The sequence below is a fragment of the Guillardia theta genome (genome assembly GCF_000315625.1).
Source record: "Guillardia theta CCMP2712 unplaced genomic scaffold GUITHscaffold_125, whole genome shotgun sequence".
Taxonomy (NCBI): Eukaryota; class Cryptophyceae; order Pyrenomonadales; family Geminigeraceae; genus Guillardia; species Guillardia theta.
This window is the reverse complement of record NW_005434549.1, coordinates 156443-183745: the sequence shown is the minus strand read 5'-3', so window position 1 is coordinate 183745 and position 27303 is coordinate 156443. Positions and strand designations below refer to the sequence as shown.

At 51.8% G+C, this 27303-nt stretch overlaps 7 protein-coding genes across 7 annotated transcripts; 3 read left to right on the top strand and 4 right to left on the bottom strand.

Annotated features, from left to right (window-relative positions):
- Positions 1 to 3124: 3124 nt before the first annotated feature.
- Positions 3125 to 3448, top strand: GUITHDRAFT_118339 (hypothetical protein; the record flags this gene model as incomplete). Its single annotated transcript, XM_005822453.1, has 1 exon — positions 3125 to 3448. One exon carries the CDS (start codon positions 3125 to 3127, stop codon positions 3446 to 3448), a length of 324 nt encoding a protein of 107 aa, XP_005822510.1.
- A 1049-nt stretch (positions 3449 to 4497) lies between these two features.
- On the bottom strand, positions 4498 to 8023 carry GUITHDRAFT_146449 (hypothetical protein; the record flags this gene model as incomplete). The annotated part of the gene is made up of 11 exons (XM_005822452.1): positions 4498 to 5010; positions 5211 to 5472; positions 5976 to 6070; positions 6206 to 6344; positions 6377 to 6451; positions 6538 to 6662; positions 6711 to 6760; positions 7015 to 7054; positions 7104 to 7200; positions 7246 to 7385; positions 7451 to 8023. The coding sequence occupies 11 exons, from the start codon at positions 8021 to 8023 to the stop codon at positions 4498 to 4500; spliced, it is 2109 nt and encodes a 702-aa protein (XP_005822509.1).
- Positions 8024 to 12163: 4140 nt separating this feature from the next.
- Positions 12164 to 12439, bottom strand: GUITHDRAFT_79793 (hypothetical protein; the record flags this gene model as incomplete). The annotated part of the gene is made up of 1 exon (XM_005822451.1): positions 12164 to 12439. The coding sequence occupies one exon, from the start codon at positions 12437 to 12439 to the stop codon at positions 12164 to 12166; it is 276 nt and encodes a 91-aa protein (XP_005822508.1).
- Positions 12440 to 14039: 1600 nt separating this feature from the next.
- Positions 14040 to 14435, top strand: GUITHDRAFT_118336 (hypothetical protein; the record flags this gene model as incomplete). Its single annotated transcript, XM_005822450.1, has 1 exon — positions 14040 to 14435. The coding sequence occupies one exon, from the start codon at positions 14040 to 14042 to the stop codon at positions 14433 to 14435; it is 396 nt and encodes a 131-aa protein (XP_005822507.1).
- Positions 14436 to 15069: 634 nt separating this feature from the next.
- On the bottom strand, positions 15070 to 18106 carry GUITHDRAFT_118335 (hypothetical protein; the record flags this gene model as incomplete). Its single annotated transcript, XM_005822449.1, has 7 exons — positions 15070 to 15290; positions 15338 to 15539; positions 15669 to 15754; positions 15799 to 16784; positions 16901 to 16926; positions 16985 to 18030; positions 18103 to 18106. The coding sequence occupies 7 exons, from the start codon at positions 18104 to 18106 to the stop codon at positions 15070 to 15072; spliced, it is 2571 nt and encodes an 856-aa protein (XP_005822506.1).
- Positions 18107 to 21921: 3815 nt separating this feature from the next.
- Positions 21922 to 24261, bottom strand: GUITHDRAFT_146445 (hypothetical protein; the record flags this gene model as incomplete). Its single annotated transcript, XM_005822448.1, has 2 exons — positions 21922 to 22929; positions 22981 to 24261. 2 exons carry the CDS (start codon positions 24259 to 24261, stop codon positions 21922 to 21924), a joined length of 2289 nt encoding a protein of 762 aa, XP_005822505.1.
- Positions 24262 to 24961: 700 nt separating this feature from the next.
- On the top strand, positions 24962 to 26384 carry GUITHDRAFT_165960 (hypothetical protein). The gene is made up of 6 exons (XM_005822447.1): positions 24962 to 25064; positions 25158 to 25214; positions 25262 to 25311; positions 25401 to 25512; positions 25761 to 25837; positions 26080 to 26384. The coding sequence occupies exons 1-6, from the start codon at positions 24966 to 24968 to the stop codon at positions 26216 to 26218; spliced, it is 534 nt and encodes a 177-aa protein (XP_005822504.1). The 5' UTR covers positions 24962 to 24965; the 3' UTR covers positions 26219 to 26384.
- The last annotated feature ends 919 nt before the right edge of the window (positions 26385 to 27303 follow it).

Here is a 27303-nt window from a genome sequence, read left to right as displayed (position 1 = left end):
CCGTCTAAAAACTCAAAGTGATCTGCAATCGCACAACAACCGCAATCCTACCCAGATGACACTAAGGATACCAGCAGCTACAGAATGATACTTGCACAGAGCTAGAGAACTTAGGATACGGGAATGAAAAAGATGTTCTAGCTTGCTTACTGTTTCCCCTCCTCTTCTGCTCACTCACTAAAACATTCTTCCCCTTGTTGATCTGCTGTTCTCATCACTCTTTGCATCTCTTGAACGAGGCCGATGATGTCCCCGAGGAGCAGGAGCAAGAGTTGATGCTTGTGCAACAAGCAGGGCCGTTCACATCAGCTCCTTATACACTCTCCGCATCTCATCTGCGACTTTACTCGAACCTTTACCTCTCTCACCTGATGAGCTCCCCACCATATTTCCCCTCTCCTCAACATTCGTCTTTGCACTTCTAAATATTCTTCTGCTAAGCATCCTGCAAGTATCCTCCAAACCCCTTCGCTTCATTCATCCTCTCTCATATCTGTCAATATTCATGTCCCCTCAATTGCTCCACTTATACTCTCCTTTCCTTTCCTCTCTTCCTCTCCCCCTCCTTACCTTCCCCCCTCTCCTCCTCCTCTCCTTCTCTCCTTCTCTCCTCTCCTCCTCTCCTCCACTCCTCGTCTTCTCCTCCACTCCTCGTCTTCTCTCCTCCTCCTCGGTCTTCTCCTGTCCTCCTGTCCTCCTGTCCTCCTGTCCTCCTGTCCTCCTGTCCTCCTGTCCTCCTGTCCTCATGCCCTCCTGTCCTCCTGTCCTCCTGTCCTCCCTCCACCCCCCCCTTCTCTTCCTCTCTTCACTCACCGCTCAGCTGCGCTGCATGCACAGGCGCTGCCCGAGTGACGAAGCACCGACCGGTTACGAATTCTCAAACAGTTTGGATTCGTGTAACCGTCCGGGTCCGGCCCGCGGCTGCCGCCCGGGCCCGGGCCCGGTGGGCCCTGCTATCACTGAGATTGTGCCGTGACTGACTGTACGGTCACACTAGTGCGTGATTCGGCCGTGAGCCGAGACTCTTGACCTCGTGACAGCAAGGGTGATCCCGTGACCGTCTGTTGTTGGGAGCTGCCGCAAAAAGCTCAATTCAAACTCTAACTAATTGCTATGAAGATATTTGCTGCCTTCGTGCTGTTACTATATACCATTCGGAGGCGAGCATGTTCCGTTCAGGCTCATGGGCATCTGCTGACACTGATCATGATAAACGACGTCTTCAACAAGCAACGTTTGGTTGCAAACGTTGCTACTTGTGTCAGCATTCTCGTACCGTGCCAATGATGACAAACCGACGTCTGCAGGGCTTACAACCATCCTGTAAGCTCTTCCTCTAATCCCCAAAAGGGTGTTTTTACTACAGCAGGCCATAAAAGCCTTCGCAATCGCAACACGCTAGCCAGCACCCACGATTACACAATGGCAACAACCGTTCAACCTGCTGCTGCGCATATCGAAGAAGCTGATACTGTTTGCTCTGAACCTGCCCAGCAAAGACTTGTGAGCTCCTGTTCCTTCAGATCAACACGCCGCCTCTCAAAAAGATGCTGCGAAACCAAGTGTATCCGTGCTATGGTTGAGCATGCCCTGTACGGCTGGCAGGAAATTGAAGTCGAGATCCCTATTGAGTACACGAAGGAAGAGGAAATGGCTGCGTTTTCAGGATCTGAAGGCCAGACCATTGTTGTTGAGAATGACATTCCAGTAGATGATCCAACCTGGACAATGGGGACAACATATTTGGTGGGAGGAATGGCATTAATTAATTTTGTGTGGATGGCATTGATTATGTTCTTGAGCGTAAGATGATATAAACAACATTATTATCAAAATTAAATGTCTTTTCTCCTCTTGCTTTCTTGTCATTCAAAAAAGGCATGTCATCGAATATGCTCACAACCATCGCTCCACTGAGCCGTGGTTTTCAAGTTTTGGGGACAGATTGCACAGAATGATTCACAGCCATCGCTGATCAGGGCGAAGACCTGCGAAACATGAAAACTGATGTTTTGTACTTATCACTTGCCATGTCATCGCCATACCAGTATGGCATGTTCGATGTCGGAACTGCGTAAACAGCCTAAGGGATTGAAGCTCAGTCTGGCAAACTATCACAACTCGAGTACCAACGGTATCAGGAGAGTCGAGGTGGCTTGAACCTGACTACAATCAGTGTCGCACTGCCCGTATACTGGTGAAAGAAAAGACAGAGAGAACCAACCCTCATCATCGCAAGGCTCCCGCAGTGCCGCTGTCGTGCCCACACCCTCCAATACGCTGAGCTCAAGTCCAACGAGGCTCTCCTCACCATCAACACCTTCCAGAAGGACTTGTCCGACACCAACCAGCTCATCCGCTCCTCTGCGCTGCACGTCATGACGAGCATCCGCGTCGCCCTCATCGCTCAGCTGCAGGTGATGGCGATCAAGCAGTGTGTCCGCGACAGCTCGCCCTACGTCCGCAAGGCAGCAGCGCATGCTGTTGCCAAAGTGTTCGCTCTCGACCCCGACCAGGGGGAAGCGCTTAAAGAGCTGATCCAGGGCCTCCTGCAGGACAACCGTAAATTGAACAGTGTCCACCGTGGCCGCGGGGCATGGCCGCGCCCACGGCGCCCGCCGGTCCGATCAGCGTGCCTCAGGGCCCCCACTCAGTGACGCCACTCACCGTCACTGAGCGACTCGACTCTCACAGAGTCAGGCGCGGCCCAGGCTATGGGATACTGAGCCTCCGAGTACGTAAGCCTCACACCCGGCGCACACCGTGGCACTGAGTACGGAGGGGCGCTAGTAACAGCGGCCCGCCGGACGCCGCTTGCCATAACTGTAGGGTCACGTACTACCCCCTGTTTGAACGCTTGTAGGACCGGTCCAGCAAGTAGCGTCGCAATTCTCCGACCTTTTTGCCCTCTTGAACTTGTCGATCTCAAGCTCGCCTCAGCAGATAGGGCTTGCGACCCTTCGAAACACGTCAGCATTTCTTAAACAGTGTGTTTTGGAGACAAGATCGATCGAAAAGAGTATTGTTCATATTAAGTTCCTTGACCATGAGATCGCTAAATATATTTTAATTTTGATATAAATTCCTTTTTTTAATTATTCCCTTCCAGGCGACGCAGAAGGATATGGCAGAAGCCGAGGACGCAGACGCTTCAATGGCGCGGCTGCCGACAATGAGGGTGTCCATAGATCATGCGCTGCTGGGCACGCAAGAGTTTGATATCGACCTCAACCTCGGTCTGAACGAGACTGAGTTACAAGCAGTTGCAAGCGCACACAGTGAAGAGGTTGAAACGAGTGCGGACAGTGAAAGGCAACCGAGCATTACTCAGAAATTCTCTGAGCTGTACTTCTATGGAATATTTGGCTTTATCCTTATCAACTTCGCATGGATAGGGATGGTTGTAATCATCAACCGGGTGTATGGATTCAACGTATTCGCGCCGTGAAGGTTTAAATGTATTTCACTGTTCCATTCCATGGACGAAGGAGAGTGTCAGTGCATGGTGGGATATGCACGTATCTCAATGGATACAACTTGAGTGTATCTCAGATGTCTGAGACGACATGCTGAGTTGAGCCCTGATGACGCGATTCCTCACATTTACAAAGCAAATGCAGTCTCCTATGCTTTCAGAAGCTTCCAAGGAATCGCGCGTGTAACGCTAGCATCTGACATGCAGTTTGTGGTTGTTCGTCCTCAGAGATGAACGCTTGTGATGTGACATGTCAGATCCGTAGAAGATATTGCAACTCTTGCTTCAGATCAGGGTTCTTGGTGGGCAGATGAAAGCAGCATCCTTACAGCAGCTTCAATGATTTCTGTAATGATTCCTGAATGATACGTTTGTTATCTTGTGCAAGTTGAGATTAAAGACCTTTTGGTTCAAATCCAAGAACATCTACTGCATGACTTCAGGCCGAAATCTGTGCAAAGATAAAGTGCCAGGACGCAAAGGAATGCATTGAAACACAAAACAGTACTATGAATTCGTAAATTCTACTGTCAACATTCTACACGTTCACAACCGGCTAACAATGTTCAGGTATCATAACTCCTTGTAGACGTCTTCCAAACATACTTCGATTTCGTGCTGCAAGAAGAACGATGGGTAAGTGAAACAAGCTTTCTTCAGGTTGAAACTTCTTGAGTGCTGCTGAATCTCTCCTTTGAATCTTATCATCGTGATACGCGGCGCTCTGCTTTATCTTCTCTTGACGTGTTCTACTTTTCCAGAGCCTTCGCACCCTACTACTCCCTTGTTTCCTCCTTCACTTGCCAGCTTGCTCTCTCCGTCTACTTGAACTCCAGCCCCCCCTCCTCCCTCCTCCCTCCTCCCTCCTCCCTCCTCCCTCTTCTCCCTGCTCCTCGTCCTTATCCTTGTCCTCGTCATCCCCCTCCTCATTCCTTCCCTCCTATTCATCCACACACACCCTTTCCCTGTCCATTGGCATGTTCCCTCTCCCTCGTTTTCCCGAGTCCACGAACTTTGACTCCTTACCTGTCAAACTTTCTTTCCCAGTGCACGAGGTTGGAGGTAGGAGGTTCAGAGCTTGCCCGCGGCCTCCTGTCTTCCAGTCTCCTTCCAGGGTCCTCTTGCTCCGAGGACATCTTAGAGGAAGTCTCCACTGGCTCGCTGCCTGCCCTCCAGTCTCGCTCCCTCATCGCGTGCCTGTAGAGCACAACGTCGTTGTCTCTGTTGAGCAGGAAACTGCCCGAGTTTCCATCAACCCCCAGCTCAGTTCGAGCTGATACAGAGGAGCGTCCACGTGGTGGTAGGGAGCGTCCACGTGGTGGTAGGGAGATTGCAGGCTTCAGATCGTGATACTCCCTCGCGTACCTCCTCCCCAGTGTCTGGATTACCCTGTCGTCCTCGGTCGCGGAGGACTGCAGTGAGGCGGTATGAGTAGGTTGCAGGAAGGAGGAGGAGGAGTCGGCGGTGGCACGGTGGGCAGTTGGCTGGTTCAAGAGGAGGAGGTCCACTTTTTCTCGCAGCGACTGCATCTCGTCCTGGAGGAGAGGAGGAGGAGGAGAGGAGGAGAGGAGGAGAGGAGGAGAGGAGGAGAGGAGGAGAGGAGGAGAGGAGGAGAGGAGGAGGGGAAAGGAGGAGAGGAAGAGAATAGGAGAGGAGAAGGATGTTTTGAGGGGAGGGAGATAGAATCGTTAAAGGGGCAGGTGAGCTGCAGGTCGATCATACGAAGGAGATGTACCTGCATTGTCTCCATGCCGTCCTTGACTTCGATGATCAAGTTCAACAGCCTCTTGATGTCAACATCGGCGTGCGGCAGCCTCTCCCTCTTCGTCTCTTCATCTCTTGGTGGGAGTTGCAAGTTGCAGGGTGCCCTCGCCTTCTTCATTGCAGGAACGAACTTCTGGCCTGATTGTTGATCTGAGACGTCGGCATGGTGATGGACGTTGTTGTTGTGCTGCTCGTGAAACCTCTTGAGATTTCCGATGGCGAGGTAGAAGGAGCTACGTGGAGGATGTGTGTCAGAAACTTGCACACTCACAATGAAACTGAGAAGCAAGAAAGAAACAAGGAGCAGCCAACAAACATAGTAGATCAACACAGTCAAGAGTAGTAGATCAACACAGTCAAGAGTAGTAGATCAACACAGTCAAGAGTAGTAGATTCAACACAGTCAAGAGTAGTAGATCAACACAGTCAAGGGTAGTAGATCTACACAGTCAAGAGTAGTAGATCAACATAGTCAAGAGTAGTAGATCAACACAGTCAAGAGTAGTAGATCAACACAGTCAAGAGTAGTAGATCAACACAGTCAAGAGTAGTAGATCAACACAGTCAAGAGAAAAGCAAACAAGAAACAAGACTCCACGAGACGACAGTTAGATGCTCCCATGACTATCAGAACATCGCGGGACTTGTGCAGGAGCGTTTGAGTTGAGACCGGTAAATTTCGATTCTCTTCTGCTCCATGTGAGCTTGAGCTGAGATGCTCGATCGTCGTTGCGACCTGTTCCGCCAGTAATGGTTCCCATGGACCTCGAAGTCTCTCAGCTTCTTGGCCCTCCACCAAAACTGAAGTATGCGAGCAGCTGACTCGAGAACCTGCAAGGATGAACCAGGAAAACGGTGAGATGCCATGAGGAGAAGGTAGAAGTGAAATGAATGGTACAAAAAAGTAACGAGGAGGCAAACATGAAGGATGCAAGGGAGTCTTCGTGAGCATTCACGTGGATTCACCTTGAAACGAAGATGATTGCAGTCCTGTTTCGACACATCTCTGTCAGCGTACCATCCGACGACAGTCATGACACCATCACCATCTTGTACATCATATACGACTCGAAGGTGCTCAGGCTCAAAGTCCTTGTGATGGAAGCTGAGACTGTAATTTCAGCATCTCAACAACACGTGAAAGCTTGAACTTGACCAGTCATGAAGGCAACGATGATCGGACCAACTCCCATGGTGCAAACAGCTGCAAATCTGCCGAGATGTGTAACAGGAGACAGATCTCCATATCCTGTATATCTTATTATGCTGTTATCATGTCACAATCAAGATTGGGCAACCTGTAGTTGTCAAAGTGACGAATATGAACCAAAGCTGTCGATGGATAGTGAGAGGAATTCTTGAAGCAAGAGCCAGCCTGCACCTGATCCCAGATATATGCTGAATGAGGCTGATTGGCAGGGCCCTTGGACGCAAGGAAATCAGCGCGAAGCAAAGAAATCGTTGTGCTCACCTCAGCGATTCGGAAGAGATAGGTCACAACGCATATCATGAAGAAAGCACCTGATAGAGGTTCAGACTAGAGGCAAGCAGATGGCGGAGAGGAGAGAGAGAGACAGACAGAGAGACAGAGAGAGACAGAGAGAGACAGAGAAAGAGAGGGAGGGAAAGAGGGAGGGAAGAAGGAAGGGAGAGAGGTGCGAGCAAGGAGGAAGACAAGATAGAAATCCATGCATCCAGAGGCAGGGGGTGCGAAGGAAATCTAGTTCTTTGAATGGTAGATAGAGGTGAAATATAGTCAACAACAAGGTTCTGACCCGTCGATATCATCGCAAATGGATGCCTGGAAATTGCAACCTGAAGGAGAATAAACAGAAGCAGTTGTAGCCTCTAGAACACAGGTGACCTTAAACGACAAGATTCCAAACCTCGTCTGACTGTCTTGCAGCATCTTGAGAGTTTGTTCGTCCCTCAGCATGAAGCTCTCTTCCATATTGAAATATCTGCAAGATGAGTGACTCCCAGCCATCAATCAAGTTCGCACGCACTTGTAGAAGACTGTCAACTTCATCGCTCTGAACACATGGTACACCCGCAGCAGCTGGATGGCGCACAGGAGCGAATCGATGCGATAGTAAACTCTCTGACCGAGCATTTCGACCCTGATGCTGTTGTTGATCAACGGCAACTGATATCAACAACTCGAATGAGACAACAAAACCTCTCAGCAAAGATCCGATCAAGAGATCTCACCGTGTGGATGCTGCATAGAATGAGCTCGCTAGCTAGTTTCATCCTCATACGCCACGTCACGAACTGAATGTCGCTCCCTTCATTCCGTGTCTCCTTGTGCTTGCGGTCAACCAGTCCTTGCTTTGCTTTCCCCAGCTGAATTCCGAGTCGGAATTGGAGGACAATCAAAGAAAGTAGACAGATGGTCAGGAATGTCTGGATGAACTTACAAGCCTCCACAGCGTTTGCATGGTTACACCTCTCCTTACTCATCTCCTCCACAAATTGCTCGTTGGTGTGATACAGTCGATATTCTCCCGCAACACACAGCTCATTCGTCATTATCCCCAGGAAGATGGAGACTACCGCCACGATCGTAGTGTAGGTCTGCATTGAGCTCATCCTTCCGTTGATCCCCCTGATGAGCCTCTGATCCCGTAAGTCCATCGCCAGCATCTCAGCCGCTGCCTTGGCAGCCTTGTTGGACCTTTGCTTCGACTTCCTGAAGCTCGACCGAACCCTCTGGATCATGCGGGGGGTCGGACGGACCTTTGAAAGATCGTTGAGGTAGCCTCCTATCTTGTCCGAGCTCATCTTACACCTTTTCTTACAGCAAGCGACCAAGTCGAAAGTTTGCCGTTTTAGGTTGGAAAATGATCACCTCTAAACTTTTGATATGATCCGGCAACCGTACTACGCCAGGTACATCTCAGAGTCAGTCAGTGTGGCTTCGAGGCTCAGTAGCCTGGTTGACGCCTCACCGTCGATGATGAGCGGAGGGCCTGAGGCGCGGCCTACTGTGTGCAGAAGTGATACGGGCCTGCCGCCATGGAAGCGCTGCCCCCTCACAGCGCTGCTCCCTCAGAAGCGACCATTGGCAGCATGGCTTGCGGCTAGTCAATTCTTTTTTTTTCGGGGGGCGGGGGCCTGAGGGGAGGGAACTGAGCGGGCCCCGGTGTGATCGGAAGTCGCCCGGCGACTCAGGCCAGTATCACTCAGAATGAATTGCAACTTAACTTTGAGTAAAAATTGCAACTAGATGAAGCTTCCATAATTTAAAACAAAAATGTTTCACCGGATTTTATCCATCCGGTGATCCACGGTCAATACATGACTCTGAGAGCGATTGAAAGATGCGGTCGGTAGGGAGTGACATTCATTTTGAATTTTCTGGTATGTCTTGATCAACGAATGGCAACATCTGGTATGGATCCACTAGTGCTGCGTAAGAGATTGACACCATCACATATCTTCCTGCTGATCTGACCTTGTTTTGATTTCAACATGCATTGGGACACTCACAGAATGTAAGTGATCGATCATGTTTCAAAGCACTTGATCTGTAGAGTTTTTGTTTGTATTGATTTGTTGACTCAGTGCGCCAAATCTCGAGGATGGTCCGCGTATGAGAAGATGTATGATTGGTTTGAGTGATGCCCCTGAATCTGTTGTGACGTGTGCTGTTGGTAGAAAGCGTGCATTCATTGCAAGGAGAGGGTTGGCTGGACCAAACCACCCTCAGAAGATACCTTCCTCAGAAGATGAAGATTCCTTACAGGTAGAACTTGATACTGGCAATGAGCACGAGAAGTGATGGTCTTCGGATATAAGTGATGCAGATGGTGACACCATAATTGTCACGAAGGAAACTGGTTTTCAAGTGGCCATTGATCACCTGAAGCAATTCAAGATGCCGATGAGATTCGATGTCATCTAGAGCTCAAGATGCTATGAAAACTTGCAGTCACTTCCAGGATGTTGGTGTCACCTGGTTTTGTTGGTTTATTCTAGCCATAAACCTTGAAAACCGTCAAGGTCATCTTTTTTTAAGCTTTAAGAATCAACACGCCGGAAATACAACTGGCCAACTGCTAACGTTGCCCTGAGCATATTCTACGATGTTGTGTATACAATCTTCGGGAGTCAGAGAGTGCACCAGAGCAATCACTGCTGCGTTCACTAGAACACAACGAGCACGACAGATTACTGCTGACGGCTAGGACACTTACGCATGAAGGGTCAAGCAAAGAGTTCGATGTTTTTGCCTGAGACTCTCTCCTATCACTTGTTGTATGCTCTCCTCGCATTCTCTTGCCTCCAACAACCTAGTTGCTTGAGACTTGCATGCCAATGCTGCTCCTCAAGGCTTCCTTTCTGTTAGGAAGTGAACTTCCTGTTATATCTAATCTGTTAGCTCAACACAACATAAGCTTTAATCCCACTTCTTTGCTTTTCGTCATTCAAGCTCGCTAAAAGCAGCTTTGACATTTTTTCTCAACCTCTTGGTTGGAACTGCCGCAGGGCAGATGTCCTTCACATGCAACGCTTTATATTCAAGGCAGCGAATTTATGTGCTATGTTGTGTTGTGATGCCTTTGATGATGCCCGCTCTCAATTCTGAGGGGGACTTGACTTTCGAAGAGCTGTCATCAGACAAACGTGGACCTAAAACTTATTGCTGTGTCATCAACGAACCCCCATCGTTTCGGAGCACCGGGGAGCTCCTGTGGAATGGCAGGGGTATTGGGATAGACAATTTATCTTATTGACAGACCTAGTGAAATGATAACCATAAGCATGAACAAAAATAGACCGAGCGGATGACGATAAACAACCTTGAGTACCGGGTACTACCCCCCTTATGTGGCCACCCTACCCCTATGAAAGCTTGACTCTCACGGGAGGCCTTACACTGGTCGAATACGTAGTAAGGATGGGCTAAAGTCATCGCTACATGGAAATGAATCTTTTCGACCAGGAAAAACTATTTTAGATCTAAAAAAACAATTTTCCTTGTTTGCAAAAACACATATTAAATTATAAGGTCGGTACTAAAAAGTCAAGAGGCGCCGGGCAGTGGGAGCACGGACGCAATGACGCCGTATGCTAGCGCAGAGGTCGACAAAGATGCGCCCGCCAGAAGAAATGACTTCGCCATGACTCAGACATCTCGATCGTCGGTCATGGATCCATGCAGTGGAGAGAATTACCGCTGTCAAGAGCACGACCGAGCATGCTGGATGAAAAGGACGAGCCTCCCTGATTGCTGGCTAGCTGATGCAAGAAAGCGAGACCATTGCCGCACAGAGATGGCATCGAAGAAGAATCAGAACATGCAATCAAGATCATTCAAGCTAGATGCACAAGGATCTTCATCTTCCCGCCCTAGTCAGTTTAGGAAGCCAGAACTCCCTGTCAAACAGCGATCTCTTGGCCGGCTGCAGCCCAGACAGAAATCCAAGTCGATATCATGGGGAGAATATTATGTCTCTATGAGAGGTCCACGCGAGAACCTGTCATGCACACCAGAACTTCAGTGGACGAAACAACAAGACAGCCTCAAGTGGAAATGCACTGTTGCTCGGAGCAGCACCAAAAATAGCACCACAGTCTATCCTCAATGGAAACGACTATTGAACAACATAGTTCATTGGATATCCACAATTTTCAGTCCTATTGTCTCCATCTTATTCTCCTCATTCGTTTCAGGAGCACCCGAGGAAACAAGAAAGGAAGTTGAACATCAAGCTCAAACCTCGCAAGTTTGTCACCATGAGAAGGACCAGCAAGAGCTTCACAACCTTCTCAGTTATGCTCAACAGAGCGGTTTTGTTGTTTTGACGAACAGTGCGTCAGGCTCTCAACCAGATTTCCCAGAGCTGCACTCACATCTAGAAGAAGTGTGCGGTCATGGCCTAGAGACAGCAAGCTTGACGAACGTGGCAACAGCAACAAGAAACAATATTTACAAGGAGGAGCCGGATACAATCATCAGACGACCTTCGAGCAGCCGTACGAATCGAATTGTTTCTGCATGGATACATCTGTAAAATTTCCAGTTAAAACAAGCTTTCTTTGCACATATCAGCCTCTTTATTCGTCAATTCATTTTTTGTGTATAAAAAAATAGAAATCAACAACGTATATACACTGAACACGTACACCAACTTGGCAAACACTGCTAAATCTGTTGCAGATTGAATATCCCAGATCTTCCCATTCTGTCACTCTCTTCTATATGCTCCAATGCCTCATCGAACAAGGTTCCGCCAAGGATAGTATGACCTTCAAAGAAATTTAGGCTTTGCCTATTCGCGTTGGCGCAAATCGAGCTTGACTTTTGCTTTGGCGAGTCACAACAGTTCTGCAAGAAGAGAACATTCTCAACTCCTGACATTCCATGCTTTCCATGCAGGCCAACTGAGTTGAACGGCCTGTCTGTCGCCAATGCGTCCGGAAAGAACGAGCAGCTCAGCGAGTCGTAGCACGCCACATTGGAGTAGCTAACATCCCGCGTCCTTTTCTCAGCAGGTTCTAGCGAGTTCTCATGGCACTCTCGATCTCTCTTCCAGGCAGAATGATCCAGCTTACCTCTGCCCTTCACAGAGTTCTTCGGTGATGTGCGAGGGCAGCTCTTTTCCAGCAGGGACCGATAGCTCTGCTTTCCACTCTCCAACTCCATGAGCGCGCAGGCAGCGTCATTATCCGCTGCCTTCTTCCCTTGATGGTTGTCAGGGCCAGATGCTCGCATGCTGTCAATACAGAAGTCTTTGGGGCTGCTGCTGTTCGAGTTTTCAGGAGAGTTTGACATCATCTTCCCGTCATCCTTCAAGAGGTCATCATCATCCTTGTCCTGCAGACAGTAGCTCGTCAGCAAAAAGACGGAGCAGTCCTCAGCAAGAAACCTTCTCGAATCGAGAATACTCCTCGTTGCTGTAGATTTGTTGAGGAAAGTTATCCAGGCATTGTTCTAACAAAGCCTGAATGTTGCATGAGTGGAAGGTGACCAACAACTCCGAGTACCTTCAAATCCGAATTGCAGTACGCTAACAAGCGCCCCTCCTTGCAGTTGGCTGTGGGTTTGCTCTTAATGACCATTGCGATGTCACAGTCACACAGGATGGAGAGCTCTATCGCTTTCTTCATGAGCCCCATCTTGCGCTTGTGAAAGGTGTTCTGTCGGGTTCGATCGTCGGGTATTCTCTCGATCCTTGTTTTACCTAAAGGCATCTTGTGGTATCTGGTTTGATGTTTCCGAGTTTGTATCTTCTTCCTTCGATCAATTTCTAGATGAATTGCATCACACTTTCTTCACCCTGCGGAGCCGACAGTCAGCGTCCACAATATCGGCTGGTATACCGGGAGTAGAAGACATCTATTTACATATCCGTCGCTGTGGGGGAGGGTGGAATCAAACACATCAAGAGAAAGCACGTGTAAGAATGAACCAATATGAATATTATCAAAAGTGATAGAAACCACGGGATGAAATTCAAGATAATACAACCACTCCCGAAGGAAAAGTGCGCAATGGGAAGAGGCGCGTGAAAAGACAAATCAGTAACGGCCAGTTCCCACTACAATTCTAAGCAGGCCAAGCAGGCCATTGCTTTCGCCTAATATTCTAAGACTAGCGGAGTTTACTAAGCTTCCCATGGTTGCCACTTTCCCCAACGCTGACACGTTGCTTATCAACGCACTGTGACCTGTTCCAAGTTTGCATTTGCATGTGGTAGTTCAGGAAACAACAGCGCAATGCAACAATTGGTGCAAGTGATCATCGATGACTGTCATGGAATGACTTCACATGAACAAGAACACTCTCCTCTAACTTTCAATCACACGGGCTACATACACGTTGTCTTGCCTGTGCTGTAGGCGGTTGAGGAGCTACGTAAGGGTGCGATCTGTCGGGGTCATGGGACAAGAGCTATTCGGATTGGAGAAGGTCTACTCCCCATATAAGCCTTCTGATATTAGACTTTCAATTATAGAATGTATCAGCTATGATATGGGGTTCAAAGCATGTACCACAGAGAAGAAAAGTTTGGCCAGGGGGTACTCTCTGTGATTCACTGTGACTAAGTCAGAACGATAAAAAAACCCAAGTCTTTGAGGGTCGTCAGTTGCAATCGATGCAAAAACACAGCGTTTGGATGGAATCTGACAACGACCTCAAAGGCACGTCCCTATCCTTTGTCAATCAATGTGTTTTAACATTATTTTTATTCTTATTTCTTTGACCAGGAGAACATGGTACACATCATTTTGACCAGAGACAGCGAGGCGGGGAAGCAGCTCGATTTGAGGTCAGTTCGAAATGAAAATCGTGGTTTTATTTGAAAGTTTAGACGGTGATTTATGTATAAATCCAAATATTTGAACAACTTAAAATCCTGCGGTCAAATATATTCTTTTAGGGAGCCCTCTGGTCAAAAGCTTTCTAATCCAGCTAAACTTTCTAGTGTCCACGGTGACTGGGCCGGGCCGGGCCGGGCCGACTGTTAAATAAGTCACGCTTCAGCTGACAGGAATAAAGAGGGGGGTATCGTGACTCCTAGCTGAGTTAAACTTAAACCACGGGTCCATTGACAGTAAATGGTTGGGGTAGCATTCAGGCTCAAAAGGTGCCGCAACGCACATTTGATAGTGTGAGAAGGGCAGCATATCCAGTCGATTATTCTAGTGCGGTACTAGCAAATATTCAAGACCCCCCTACCTGTCCATCTGAACGGACTTCCTTGCACGACTGTCACGAGGTGGGTCACGAGGTAGTCGGACCCTTTTTCAGAACCAAAAGCAAGCGGCCAGTAAACGAAAGTACCTCGTGATGCGGGCGCCTGCAGGGATGGACATGGCGAGCGAGCCTCTGAGCAAGGAGACTTTTGACCAGTTCTTCGGATGCAGCTTCATCACAGCACCTGTCACAACAAGACACAACCTCATCGTAGACTTCAACATCGGCTATGAGGCTGACGAGAGCTTTCAGTGGTTGGACGATTACGAGAGCATACTTGCGTTCATGAGAACTCCATCACACGACAGCGAGCCGATGCAGAATGGCCCAGCAGAGACTGAAATAGAGGAGAACGAATGCTCGAACACGGAACAGGCCATGGAATCTGATGATAGCTTGCATGCATTCGTTAGCAAAGATGGAATATCGTCGCCAGGAATAGAGAAGGCTGGAAATCATTCTGGAAATCAAGTTGAAAGTTCCTTGTGACTGGCGCCTTCCTTGTGACCTTGTTTTTCATTTCAAGGCTGAATACTTCCTGATATTCATCTCGTTGTGATGTCAGCTGAATACTTCCTGATATTCATCTCGTTGTGATGTCAGCTGAATACTTCCTGATATTCATCTCGTTGTGATGTCAGCTGAATACTTCCTGATATTCATCTCGTTGTGATGTCAGCTGAATACTTCCTGATATTCATCTGGTTGTGATGTCAGCTGAATACTTCCTGATATTCATCTGGTTGTAATGTCAGCTGCGAATTTTATCCAACGGATGCTCGCGATTTTTGAAGAATTCTTCGTTCTAGAGAAAACGAATAAAACTCTCTCCTTGTACCTTGTCAATGGTTGTGTGCGCCATCTCTCTTCCCCCTAATTCGTAATAGTTAGCCTTGTGCAGCCACTGTTGAGCAGCCTGAGATGTGGCCAGACAATGGTAAGGCCGCTAGTGGGATAATGAAATCAAGTTCGTCATAGTTAGTATGATAAACATTCAAGCAACTGTTTCTGGGGATGACTAGACTTGTAAGCACTCTCTATTTGCAATATCACATCAGAACGAACCATCTTTGAGGCAAAACACTTGACCAGAGCCAAGATTGTTTGGATGCTGAGAAATAAATTATACATGAGCTCCGTGGAAAGATCTATCCAAGCCCTCGCTCTCTTGCTGTCGAAGGTCTACCGCAGAGGCCGAGTGCCGTCTTGATTGCGACAGAATTCTGTTGCTCAGAGCCTTGACTGCCTCTCTCCTGCTGTTCTCCTTTCCCTTGATCGACCTTTCCCGGCTGTTCTGCTCGTCGAAGCCGTTCCCTTGCTTCAAAGCATCAACAAGCACCAACTCTGCTCAGCATGTTTCACTCACGCAATCAGCAATCTTTTCATGTCACCTGGCATGGCAGCTCGGGTCTGTCGAGCAGCAGAGCCGTACTTGTCGTCATCTTCCTGATACCTGCTCCACCAATCTCGCACGAGCGCTCGATCTTTTGCTTCCCCCCCATGGCCAGCTGGTTGTCGCTTCTTGTCTTGAGAACGGGTGGGTTTCTTGTCCGACTTAGGGGTGTTCCTGCCATCGAGCAGCTCGTCCAGCACCTGGGATGGGGACGCACCCTGCAGGATAATGACAAGGTCGAAGCAGCCGAGGGGTGAGGAGAAGGAGAGGAGCGAAGGAGGGGTGAAGACGATGAGGAAAGAAGAAGAGGAGCGCAGGACACAGCTCACTTTGAGCAACTTCATCGATGAGGCTCGTCGCAATCGTTGGTCCTTGCCGTTGCTCTCCTGCTTCTTCCCTTCACCTGCACCATCGCCTGCAGAGTGAAGTTCATGCTCGTTCCAACATGCTCGTTCCCACCTGCTAACACCCTTGCGTCACCTGAAGCTTCAGCGGGTTTGCCAGGTGCGGAGAGGAGGAGACGAATCATGGTCTTGATGTCATTGACCGAGTGCTCAAGACGGTCCAGTCGAGCGTCAGTGTTCTCCATGTGCTCTCCGACTCTGAGGAACTCTTCTCTGGAGATCTTCTCGTCTCCGTCGAGGTCCATGGCCCTTAGGACGTGATCTATCTTAAAGTCGGGGACTCCCAGGGTCAGAAGCGCCTCTCTCGCCTCGTTGAGGTCCAGCACACCATCCTGGTTGAGGTCGTGAGTTGCAAACACCTCGGACAGCATGCCGGCCCCCTTGGAGGAGAAGCCCCAGGACTTGATGATCCTTGAATTGCTCTCAGCAATGAGCTCCAGCCGCTTCAGCGTCAGCATCATCGCCAGCGTCTCGTAGCTCTGGGTCTCTTGCATCGCGTTTGCCAGCACTCGCTGGGAGTATCGCTTCAGCTCCTCTCGCATAATCTCTTGGAACTGATCGCTACCGAACTCTCTCCTGATGTTGCAGAACCTGCCGTTCTCTGTCAGCACCTCGAAGTCGTCCTCGAGGATGTGAATCGGCGAGGACGTCGGCAGTTTCTTGAGACCCTTCTGAAACTCCTCGAAGTTGAGACCTCCCGAACCGTCCGAGTCAAGTCGCTCGTACGTCTCGTGGATCCTCGACCTGAGGTCCTTCTCCGAGACGAAGTGTGACAAGTGAGCTGTGAGCGGGTCCAGCACCCCGTTGGACCTCCTCGCCTTCTTCCTCCTGTCCTCCTCCTCCGCCTTAGCCACTTCGAGAGCTTCTTTTCCTGCCTGAATGGAAGAGATGAACTCGTCCAAGAGAACCGCCACCACCACGTTGATCAGGAAGACACCGGCCACCAGAGCGTAGGAGACAAAGAACATCGCCACCCACACGTCTCGACTTGTCTTCACTGTACCATCGTCGAACAATGAACGAGAAACGTCTGAAGCCCAGCTGCAACACTAGTCAGAGCAAGACGAAAGAGGCAGAGGCAGAGGCAGAGGCAGAGGCAGAGAGAATATAGAAAAGAGGGGACAGAAGGGAAGAAGACAAGGAAAGCAGAATACTACCCGTCTCCTGTCATGACTTGAATCATCTAGGCATGAGCAAACGAGTCAAACACTTTGACCCTTAGTACTTGGGGAGAGCTTTACCGTGAAAAGGGAGGACGCAAAGTTGCCGAAGAACTCAGGGCTCTGCTCGTGAAAGAGATGAGTGCCAAGGGCAGACCAGATTGCAGTGACAAGAAGCAGGATGATCATGCTGTTCGCCACAGGGACAAGAGCGGAGATCAGGGCCGTGATGATGCGGTTCAAGGAGCGAAACTTGCGAAACAAGCGAGCGACACGGAAGACGCGAACAAGCCTGAGGGGTTGAAGAGAAGGAAGTCCGGGAGCGAACAAGACAATCAGAGAGATCATCACTATCACAAGGTCCAGAATGTTCCATCCGTTGGAGTAGAAGGGCTTGAAATAGTGGGATGAGCGCGAAAACAAGTTCACTGCCAGCTCAACTGTGAAGATGCTGGTGAAGACAACATCGAACGTGTCAAACATCGCAGCCGCACTTGAGCCATCAGCAGGTAGAACTTGTGCTTCCCACACGTCCACAGAAAAGCAGAGCATGAGGATGGTTGCGAAGAAGCCTTCGCTGTATATCGACTCATACACGCGCAAGACCTTAGCTCTCAGCCGAGAAAGTTGGCTACCAGCATTCTCAGCGTCTCTTCTCGCTTGCTCTTTTGCAATCTTCGCAGCTTGACACTGCTGTTGAAGATCGTTGAACCACATGTCAAACTCCGCAGGGTCCGGACGGCACACGTAGGTTCTCCCGCTGTTGTGACCATCCTTGGTGGTTTGGATGATGATGGCTTTGCTTGCGGTGTCTTGGCCCTTGTCGAGCGAGGCTTCAGTGAGAATGTCTGTAATCTCATGCAGAGGAATCTCATCGGAGACGAGCTTTGAGTCCGGCCTTGCAAACAGGAGCGCCTCTGCTGTCAGCACGGCCTTCACCTTGTGCCACGTTATGGTCGCCGTGACACGCTTCCTCTCGAGAAACCCGGATCGTAAAAAACCATCCACAGGGAGCTCAAGACGGCTGGACTCTTGCAATGGAGAAGAGAGATCTGTCTTCTTGCTCTTGTCCGCCTGGATCTTCTTCTGAAGGTTGTGAACGATGAAAGCGGAAGCCATCGCAAGTCCTGCAGCACATCATTGAGACAAACACACTGAGCAGTGTTGATGAGCATCAAGTTACATCTACTCTCACTCACTCATCTCTCGTTCCTTGTTTTGAAGCCATACCCGCTAACATATGCAATGACCGTTCGACACTCTTGCTATGTGCGCCTCGAGTACGTTTTGCGGCGGAAACTACCAGCCTGAGCCTCGAAGTGTAACATCTTGAACTTGACAGCTCTCTACCTTTCCTCCTCCTCTTCTCCCAGCCATCGCCTTCTACTCTACAGCCCTCGAGTCCTCAGTCAACCATGCTCCGCATTGAACATTGTAAAGTTGATCGCGCTACTGACCTGCTGTCAGAATTAACAACCCTCACCACCCCTCCAATCACCCTTCAAACCACCCCCCTTCTCCACTTTACAGATGATCGCCGAGCCTCTCAGCAACCGACTCGCATCCACCCACCCCCTGACTGAAAAGAAGTTGACAAACTGCTTCTACAGTACCAGAAAATGCCTTCTGACTACCCTACCCCCCCCCCCGGGCCCAGTCCCTCCTTGCGACTCGCGCTCAGGCAGCCGCCGCTCGCGAGCCTCTCGTGTCATGAGCCTTTTTGACTTTAACCGTCAGGCTTTGAGTAAAAGTCATCAGCCTGTGGCATCGGACCTCATACAATGACTCGGATGAGTCAGTTCAAAACTATCATCCGTTGGCGGCGCCGGGGCCCGGCCCAGCCCGGGCGCGGCAGCGTACCGTGGGGCCGTGACGGTACTACCGAACGGTAGGCTACGGTACGGTACCGTACGCCGCCGCCCGACGGCCCGGCGGCCCGGTCCGATCACGAGTCACGGCGCCGGGTCACCGTGACCCCGGGTCACGGGTGACGCCGTGATCGGACGCCGTGACTCGGACGGTGAGACGCCGCCGGTCGGACGCCGTGACCGTACCGTACTACGGCGTACGCCCGGGGGCCCGGCCCGCGGGCCGCGTGGCAGGGCCAGTGACGCCGCCCGGGGGCCGGGCCCGGCCCCCCGGGCCCGCGGCGGCCGGCGGACTCGCCCACGCCCCGGCCAACATAGTAACTTCACCGCCGGTCGGAGCCCGGCGCACTTGAGTCCAGCGCCCGGCCGGGGCGGCCCGGCCGGGTCCGTGGCCCGGCCGGGCACCGCCCGGCGGCTGAGCCGGGCACGGTCCCGGACGATCAGTGCTCAGTACCGTGAGAGTCACAGTACGGTCACCGTCACGGCCGCCCGCCGCTGCGCGGCCCAGCCTCCGAGGCTCCGGCCGCCAGTATACTGGCAGTACTGAACTTCCGAACGGTTGAGGATCGGAAGCTCAGCGGCGAGTCGGACCCGGTCGGCGTCAACCAACTTGGGCATTCACTGTGACGGAATGGAGCCTCTCACCGTGACCTCACTGAGTCAATCATTGGCAAAACCGTGCTCGTCTGGTTTAATCGCAGAGGCCTATGAATACCAAAGACATCCCTCCCTGCCCATCTCATTCCCTCTTCGTCTGTTTCGCGGCTGCTCCAGGGTTGTCACTGCTTACCTCCCATATCCGAGCGAAACTCCTGCGCCGATGCTCATGAAGGACGAGAGACCCCAAAGAAGTGGAGACGAAGACAATCAGAAAGGCAAGAAGGTGCTCAAGTTCCCATCCTCGATGTCTGAACCTTCCGTGAGTCACCAGTGTCGACAAATGCCTGGCACAGCAAGCAAACCCCGTCAAGCCCACGTGACCAATCCAAGTAGCAGTGAGGAAAATCGAGCCAAACGATATGATAATCACTGACAGGAAGACGCTCTTGACGTCTATGTCCTTCTTGCAGTTTTCCAGAAATAGCATAAAACACCTCAGTTTCAGCACGACACTCAAGAAGGTCGACGATCTCCTCCTCGTCGCCATGGAGAATGTCCTCCATCTCAAATTCACCACCCAGGTACATGACACCATAACAATCCTCACGATCAGAAGCGTGTCTTCTGATGGATCCTCTCCGAGTTTGTTGCGAAACAGCCGGAAAAGAAACACCCCTCCATGGAACGTCGAGGCAACAATCATGAGCATGTAGTTGTAGGGCCACAGGGTATCCGCAAGACATTCCCTGAAGAAGTTTTGATACGCCTGCTCAGCTTCAGGACATGGAAACTGTTTCATGGATGAGAGAGCTAGGAATTCTCTCCTGAAGCGAAACTTTCCCTCCGGACATCTAGTGAAACCAGACTGCACAAATAGCAAATCTCTCACAGCCCTCTCCTCCTCCCGGAGACTCGCTTGATCCCACGAAGATACTGAGGACTCTGATGAGCGATGTACTACTTTATCTTGATCAGGATGCGCAGCCATGGGGAGCACGACGAACGTGCGTGGTCGAGCCTCTTGAACACCCAGGACGGTCTTCTTGTGTTGCCGGTTGCGATGTGGTCAGCGACAACAGATATCAATGCTGAAAGCAATGACAGGGAGGATGGGTGGACAGAGAGAGAAGCAGGGAGGAGGGATGGGGTGGGGTGGGGTGGGGTGGGACAGGAGGGGCGAATGGATGGGAGGAAGGAGGATATGGCTGGGAAGTTACAGCAACAGACAGAGCGTTAGCACATCGCGGACGATGGAAGAAGGCAGTCCGATGTGAGGGTAGGTACTTCGGGGAGGAGGTAGGGGGTCATTGTTCCATCGATGTGTTGATCACCAAACGATGCTGTTTCGAAGCTTCCCCAAGAATATCACGTTACCAGTAACGTGACTTTATTGTGTTGTGCAAAATGCCACGTTACTGGTAACGCGCTGATGACCAGCTAAAATTCCAGTGCCTAAAAAACAAATACCGTGACGCTGATAATTGCCGATACCGTGGCACGGACCGCGGGCTGATGGCGGAGTCCGCAGTGCGGCGCCGGGCCGGCGTCCCCGGGCCGCAGCCGCTGGTCACACCGGGTTGGACTCGTGACCGCCGGCATGATTGCATTGCCGTCACGGACCCACTTATAGTGCCGTATCATAGTATTCGAACAATATTATGTTCGAAAGCAACTTTCTTGAACATATGTCTTTTCATTAAACACCGTGCATCGGTGAGTCAGGTGAGTCATCACCGTCGTGGCACAGCACGAACTCCGGGAGTACAGTCAGTGTTTGAACCGTCCGGTGACAACCCGGCAGCCGCGTTACGCAAGTTGAAACCTGAAAGTTGGATCAGTCGGCCGACAGCCGCGGCCCGGCGAGCGGCCGGGCGGCCTGCCGAGCCCGCCGGAGTCGCCTGAGTCGCCGGGTGCCACCGCCGGCCCGGGCCGGGCAGCGGGCAAGCGGGCTCCGACGAACGTCCTGGCAGAGGCTCTGCCGCTAAGTTTCGACTAGGCTAGCCTACGGCAGGCGCGGCCGGCCGGTCGACTGCAGTGCCCGGCGGGCAGGCTCCCGGAGCCCGGGCTCGTTCCGAAGCCAAGTTCCGAGTTTCGGGCCTAACTAGTAAGTTTAATAGGCTCCCTGGCGGCCCGTACGGTACGGTCACTGAGTCACTACTCGGCGCCACGTCCGTGTCAGTGTGGTAGTAACTGATCGGATCCGAGTGTAAACTTCAAGTTTGCGTCGGAGTTGCCGCTAGCTTGCTGTCAGTGTTAGTATCACTCTATCCGATGACCATGCCACTGCTGAGCGGCACTCAGTGACTGCCCGGGCCCTGCCGCAGTGCCCTCAGGCTGGCAGCGGCAGCTGCTCTGGCCGGCCAGGGCAGTACGGTGACGGCCCGGCCGCCGCCGGCGCGCCACACCATGCAGTGCCGAGGCCCTTCAAGTCCGATCACGTTGAATCCGATGAACCGTTCGGAATCCTGGTGACAGCGGTGAGACCGTCCGAGCCTGGCACTCACTGAGTCAGTTGCCGCCGAAGTTTGAGCTTGAAGTTGAAGTCCCAAGTCAGAAGCAACTGTGTCCTCGGGGAAGCAGCGCACGGATGATGCTGGCATTCCTCGAGGAGGAGCTGTGGAAGTAGGAGGGGCGAGCAGCCTTGTGCTTCTTGGAGATGGTCTCTGTCTTCTCCAGCAGCAGCTCTGCTGTGATCATCCTCGAATACATGAGTAGCTCCAAGGTTGTCTCCACTGACGGTGAGGAACGAGAGTAAACTGAGTTGAACCTGCGGAGGAGGGCGGTGAGACGAGCTTGCTTGTCTTCGAGGTCTTGGATCGTCTGTCTGATCCTCACGTTGTTCTTGTACCAAAAGTGCTCCAACGATGCTCGTACAAGGACGTGATTGGAGACGTGGAGCTGTTTTCCTTCATCACCCAACACGGTTCGCTCGTAGTCTTTGAGCGGAATCTGCTTGAAGATCGTGATCATATCTTCGCACGATATTGCGTCCTCCCCGGCCTCTTGTTTGGTCAGAGAGTGAAATCTTTTCACCCACACATCCTCGTCAGCAGTCGGGTCCAGGCGGAAGACGATCTGCTCAAAGATCTCTTGAGATATCGAGTCTGTCTCCTCCGACACCTTGACGACCGGTTCAAGGATGTGATCGAGCACGGAGTAGTCTCCTTCCAGCATGAGGTTGGTCAAGCACTCGGCACAGATGTCCACGTCAACAATCCTTTTTGAGCGATCCTTGTCAGGGCAAGTTATCAGTCTCGGCAGCAGCTCGTTCAGGAACCGGTCGGTCTTGTCTTTCAACACCTTCAACTTCAATTCTCGATTCACGATGTTCACAATATCTTCGGCCGCGATCCAGACCAAGGCATTGTCGTCGTCAAAGGACGAGGGAGGGAGCATGTGTTCTAGGAGCATTACAAACGTCTTGAGCGCTTTCAGAGGGCGTTTGGCATCAAGTCCTGCAAACTCTGCGAACATCCGGATCCTGGGATAATGCTCCCGGTGTTTGCGAGCGCTGCAGACCAAGTCCCGTAGGTGGGAGGCGATCTGATCAGTGCCATACTGCAGTCAGAAAGTCAGTCAGTAGCGTCTCCTTACAGCTCGCTACATCACCTTGCGCAGGAAGTGCTTCCAGATGAAGGACCCGAACAGCTTCTCGCTCGTGGCAACAGCCAAGGTCTCTTCGGGTGCTGCCGCCTCCTCGGCATCCTTCATGTGGCGGATGAAAGCGACCCAGACCTCGCCTATCCAGCGGGAGAGAGTTCGGACAGGGAGCAGAGCAAGGTTGTCGTCGAACTGCATGCTCAAGATGTCGTCAAACGACCGAGCTTGGTCAAGTCTGATTGACTTTGACTTCCTGAGAAGCGTCTTGCGCCTTCGCAGCTGCCGACCCTTGTTGGACTCGGGGGACGAGGAAACCTCGTACACCATCTTGAAGTTGTCAGGCAGAAACAGCGCAAACTCACGCTGGTCAGGAGCTGACGACGGGTTGAGACTCTTGAAGAGCAGCTGGTGAGGTGGGTCACATAGAGACCCTCTCAGCACGAGTGGAGGTGAGAAATCCGCCACAGCTACTGTGAACTCCTCCTCCTGTGTCTGAGCACAACCATCGGCAAGAGCAGGGGAGTAGCATTCGTCGGGCAACAAGGACGCCAGCTGGATAGACGAGTTCCTCCTCGAGCGATTGCCTTCCCTCCAGCTCGAGTTGTTGGACCTGCTCTCACTGTAGTTCGCAACCCTCTGCATGAGGAGTGTCTCGCATTGCACGGAGAGCTGAGAGCATCTGTTGTTGAGGTAGGCGATCTCAGCTTCATACCACTCCTTGCTCGTGACCTGACTGTTGGGATCGTGTACCTCCTGCTCCTCCTTCCAGGCAGGCTTCTGAGACTCCATCTTCACCTGGTCCAGCTCCTCCTGCACCTCCCGCAGTCTCTCCTCCAGCTCCGCGATCCTTTCAGAGGAAGACTTCTCAAGGCTCTTCATCCTCTCTTCCACCCGCTGCAGCTCCGCGGACTTGTGGTCTGCGATCACCTCAGCATGCAGAACATCTTTCCGAGCTTTCGACACGAGAGTCTCGAATAGGTCTTGATGCGCAATCGCTCTCTTGAGGTACCTGATCAAGTCAGACACGAGCTCGTTCTCTTCCCTCCTGTGCTGGTCCAGCTGGTTTCCGAGATCTCTGCTGAGCTTCATTGCAAGACCAATGTTCCTTTCCGCATCTTCGTTCAGCAGGGATTGCTTCATGGCAAAGTTTTCTTCTCTGAGCGTCATTCGTTTCAGGATGGAATCTTCATTGCCTTGCAGCCTACTGTGCTCCATCCCTTGATCTCGATCTCTCATGTCCTCCCTCCTCCCATGAGCCGATCTTGCCCTCCGTTCTCCGCCACGAATCATGGTGGCGTCAGCTACCTTGCGACCCACTCTCCTCCTCTGCACAACCTCACGTCCTCTCTACAGGTTCACAGCAGCATGGCGTCAGAACCCTCCCTCGTCGTGCCTGTCGGGCTCAACGGCTGCTGGGCCTTGTGCTCAGGCCTGGCATAGCGATGATTGCCGCCGGTAGCAACGATCTGAGAGGACGCGAGCAGCTCTTGCGGCTCTCATCTCCTGCTGTATCTCGCTTCCTCGAGGCCCTCAGCATGCAGGAGCTCTGGTCTCATGCTCCTCCCTCCTGCCATGCTGGCAAGCGTCGCCCATTGCTTGCGCTGCTTTACCGTTCGCCATTGCTGGCCTAACTGACGACTGTGGGTAGGGTAGTCTAAGTACCCGGTTGTTCATCTTCAAAATGAGGGTAGGTAGGTGGGGTGGTGGCTTCAGGGAAAACAGTTGGAGAAACCATGGAGGCGGCAGAGAGAAATGAGGCTAAGAGAAGAGAAGAAGCGAGGGAGACAAGGAGAGGATGCTGAGAAGACGATGAAGATGATGGAAGACAGTCATGAGATGGAGAAGAGAACAAGCGAACAAGAGAACAAGCGAACAAGAGAACAAGAGAACAAGATCATAGATGATTGGAGGGAAGGGGAAAGACAGAAGAATTGATGACGTTGAGAGAACAGAGGATGATGAGATGTTAGAATTTTCACACGACCTCTACAGGCATGCTGATTCCCGGCCACCCATGTGCGCAACTTCCAGCGTCTGGTCAGAACTCAGATATCTCTGGGCTGGTAATGATGCCCAGGAACTGTCATTCCCAGGTGCGTTGACGTCTGATGCTGATACGAGGACGAGATGCATGAGTTGATTCATTACAACCCCGCTCGCACGTCTGCTGAGTCTCTCCTCTCAAGGCCCAATATCACGCAAAACATTTCCGGAGCCCGCAGATAGCAGAAACATGCGAGAAAGTGAGAAGGGTGAAGGTGGGAAAGGTTGATTCTTACTTGATCGGTAGATCCTCGGACGAGATTTCAAGATCACAAGTGGGCTGCGCGTCAAGCTGAGGTCTTTTAGCCCTCCTCCTCCTCCTCCTCCTCCTCCTCCTCCTCCTCCTCCTCCTCCTCCTCCTCATGTCTTGTCCTAATGCTGCACAGCGACGCGGGAAAGGAATATTTGCGATTGTGGGACAAGGAACATGGAACTGACTATCTGGACGATGGGATCGGTACTGTGGTCTACAATGGGAGAGAAGCTTATATGGGCATGGTGAAGTCATTTACGGCCTGTTTCCCTCCCTCCCTCCCTCCCTCCTTCCCTCCCTCCGTCCCTCTCCTCCTCCCTCCCTCCGTCCCTCCCTCCCTCCCTCCCTCCATCCATCCCTCCCTCCCTCCCTCTCCTCCCTCCCTCCCTCCCTCCCTCCCTCCCTCCCTCCATCCATCCATCCATCCCTCCCCCCCCGCCCTTGCTCCCTCTCGCAGCTTCCTTCTGACTTCACCTCTCTTCACTGTCTTCAGTGCACTGTAAAATGGGATAGCGGGAGGAAGCCAATAATCGACAACACGTACTACGTCTACAACTGTGGCAATGACGGGTATCTCCTTTTCTTCCTCTCCCCTTCCTCGTTCGCCCGCCCTGGCAGTCCTCCAATCCCTCTTCATCGCTCTCCTTCGCGCCTTAGCTTTCCGTCTCAACATATCTGACTCTACCTCATCCTTCCTCCTCTCCCATCTTCTCCCCCCTCCCCCGGCCCCATTCTCTTTCTTCTTCCCCCTCTTCTTCTTTTCCTCTCCTCTGCTCTTGTTCTCTCCTCTCCTCTCAGTGACATCGGATCAGGTTGTATCATCTTGCTCTCGCCGAGGAGCCCGCATGGTCTCTAGAACCCCCGGACGAGCTCGGCCTGCGCGAGCAGGACCGGCAGAAACTTCAGTCGATCCGCGAGAACTCTGCGAGATCGGAGCGGAACAACACATGAGCAAGGAGGAGGAGAAAGGAGATGAGATGCCATGAGAGCATGGAGAGAGCGACGGAGCGGAGGGAGAGGAGAAGCAGAAGCAGAGGTGAGGTGTATGATAGGAGGACGCGACCAGTCCGATCTACCTTGATTATTAACTGCGATGAATTAGAAAACGAGGGAACTGAAAACTTTATCATGTATCGTCCGGTGCGATAGGCTCTGGCCTGTAGAGAGATCAGGGTCGGGCAGAGCCAACAAGACAGAAAGAGAGGAAGAGAGGAGAGGGAGAAGAAGAGAGGAGAAGAGAGGGAAAGAGGAGAGGGAGAAGAAGAGAGGAGAGGAGAGGGAAAGAGGAGAGGAACGGGAAGAGAGAAAGAGAGGGAGCGGTCAGAGGCGATGGAGGAGAGAAGAGACGGGAAACAAGGAAGAAGGTGGAGAGGAGAGCTGCGCGCGAGGAGAGGCAGGGGGAGATCGAGCAACTAGCCCCACCTGTAACCGCTCCTCATCAGCATCTGCAGCAGTGGCCGCAGGTCTGCGACGCAAGACTTGGCTCTATCGAGATCGTTCTCCTCGTTGAGAATCTTGTCAAGCTCCATCACCTTGACGTAAGTGAGACTGAAATAAAAGTTCCCACCCTGCTGCTACTGCCTCTAACCCTCCCCTGCTCTTGATTCTGCTCCTGCTCCTGCTCCTGCTCCTGCTCCTGCTGTCATTGGTTCTAGTTCTAATCCGTATCCTGATCCTAGTGCTGATACGCATCACTTCTCCCTCCTCCTCTCCCTCCTTCTCGTTCTCACCCCTGTTATCAAGGAGTCGAGCGTCGTCGTTTGTCCTCCCTGCGGATCCGTTACTGGCACCAGAGCAACAGGTGTGAGAGGAGGAAGGCAAAAGAAGGACAGGAGAGTGACGAGAACGGAAAAAGTCGGAAGGAGAAGGAAGGGATGAGGGAGGGAGGAGGGGAGGAGGAGGAGGGGAGGGAGGGAGGAGGGAGGAGGGGGAGGGAGGGAGGGAGGGGAGGGAGGGGAGGGGAGGGAGGGGAGGGGAGGGAGGGGGAGGGGAGGGAGGGAGGGGAGGGAGGGGAGGGGAGGGGAGGGGAGGGGAGG

What these genes read in the sequence shown, in the direction of transcription:
- GUITHDRAFT_165960 (XM_005822447.1), top strand. Translation starts at nt 24,966, where the DNA reads ATGCTGATTCCCGGCCACCCATGTGCGCAACTTCCAGCGTCTGGTCAG. An exon ending in TAGCAGAAACATGCGAGAAA is followed by an intron (nt 25,215 to 25,261) that starts GTGAGAAGGGTG and finishes CTTGATCGGTAG; the next exon opens with ATCCTCGGACGAGATTTCAA. An exon ending in GAGAAGCTTATATGGGCATG is followed by an intron (nt 25,513 to 25,760) that starts GTGAAGTCATTT and finishes CACTGTCTTCAG; the next exon opens with TGCACTGTAAAATGGGATAG.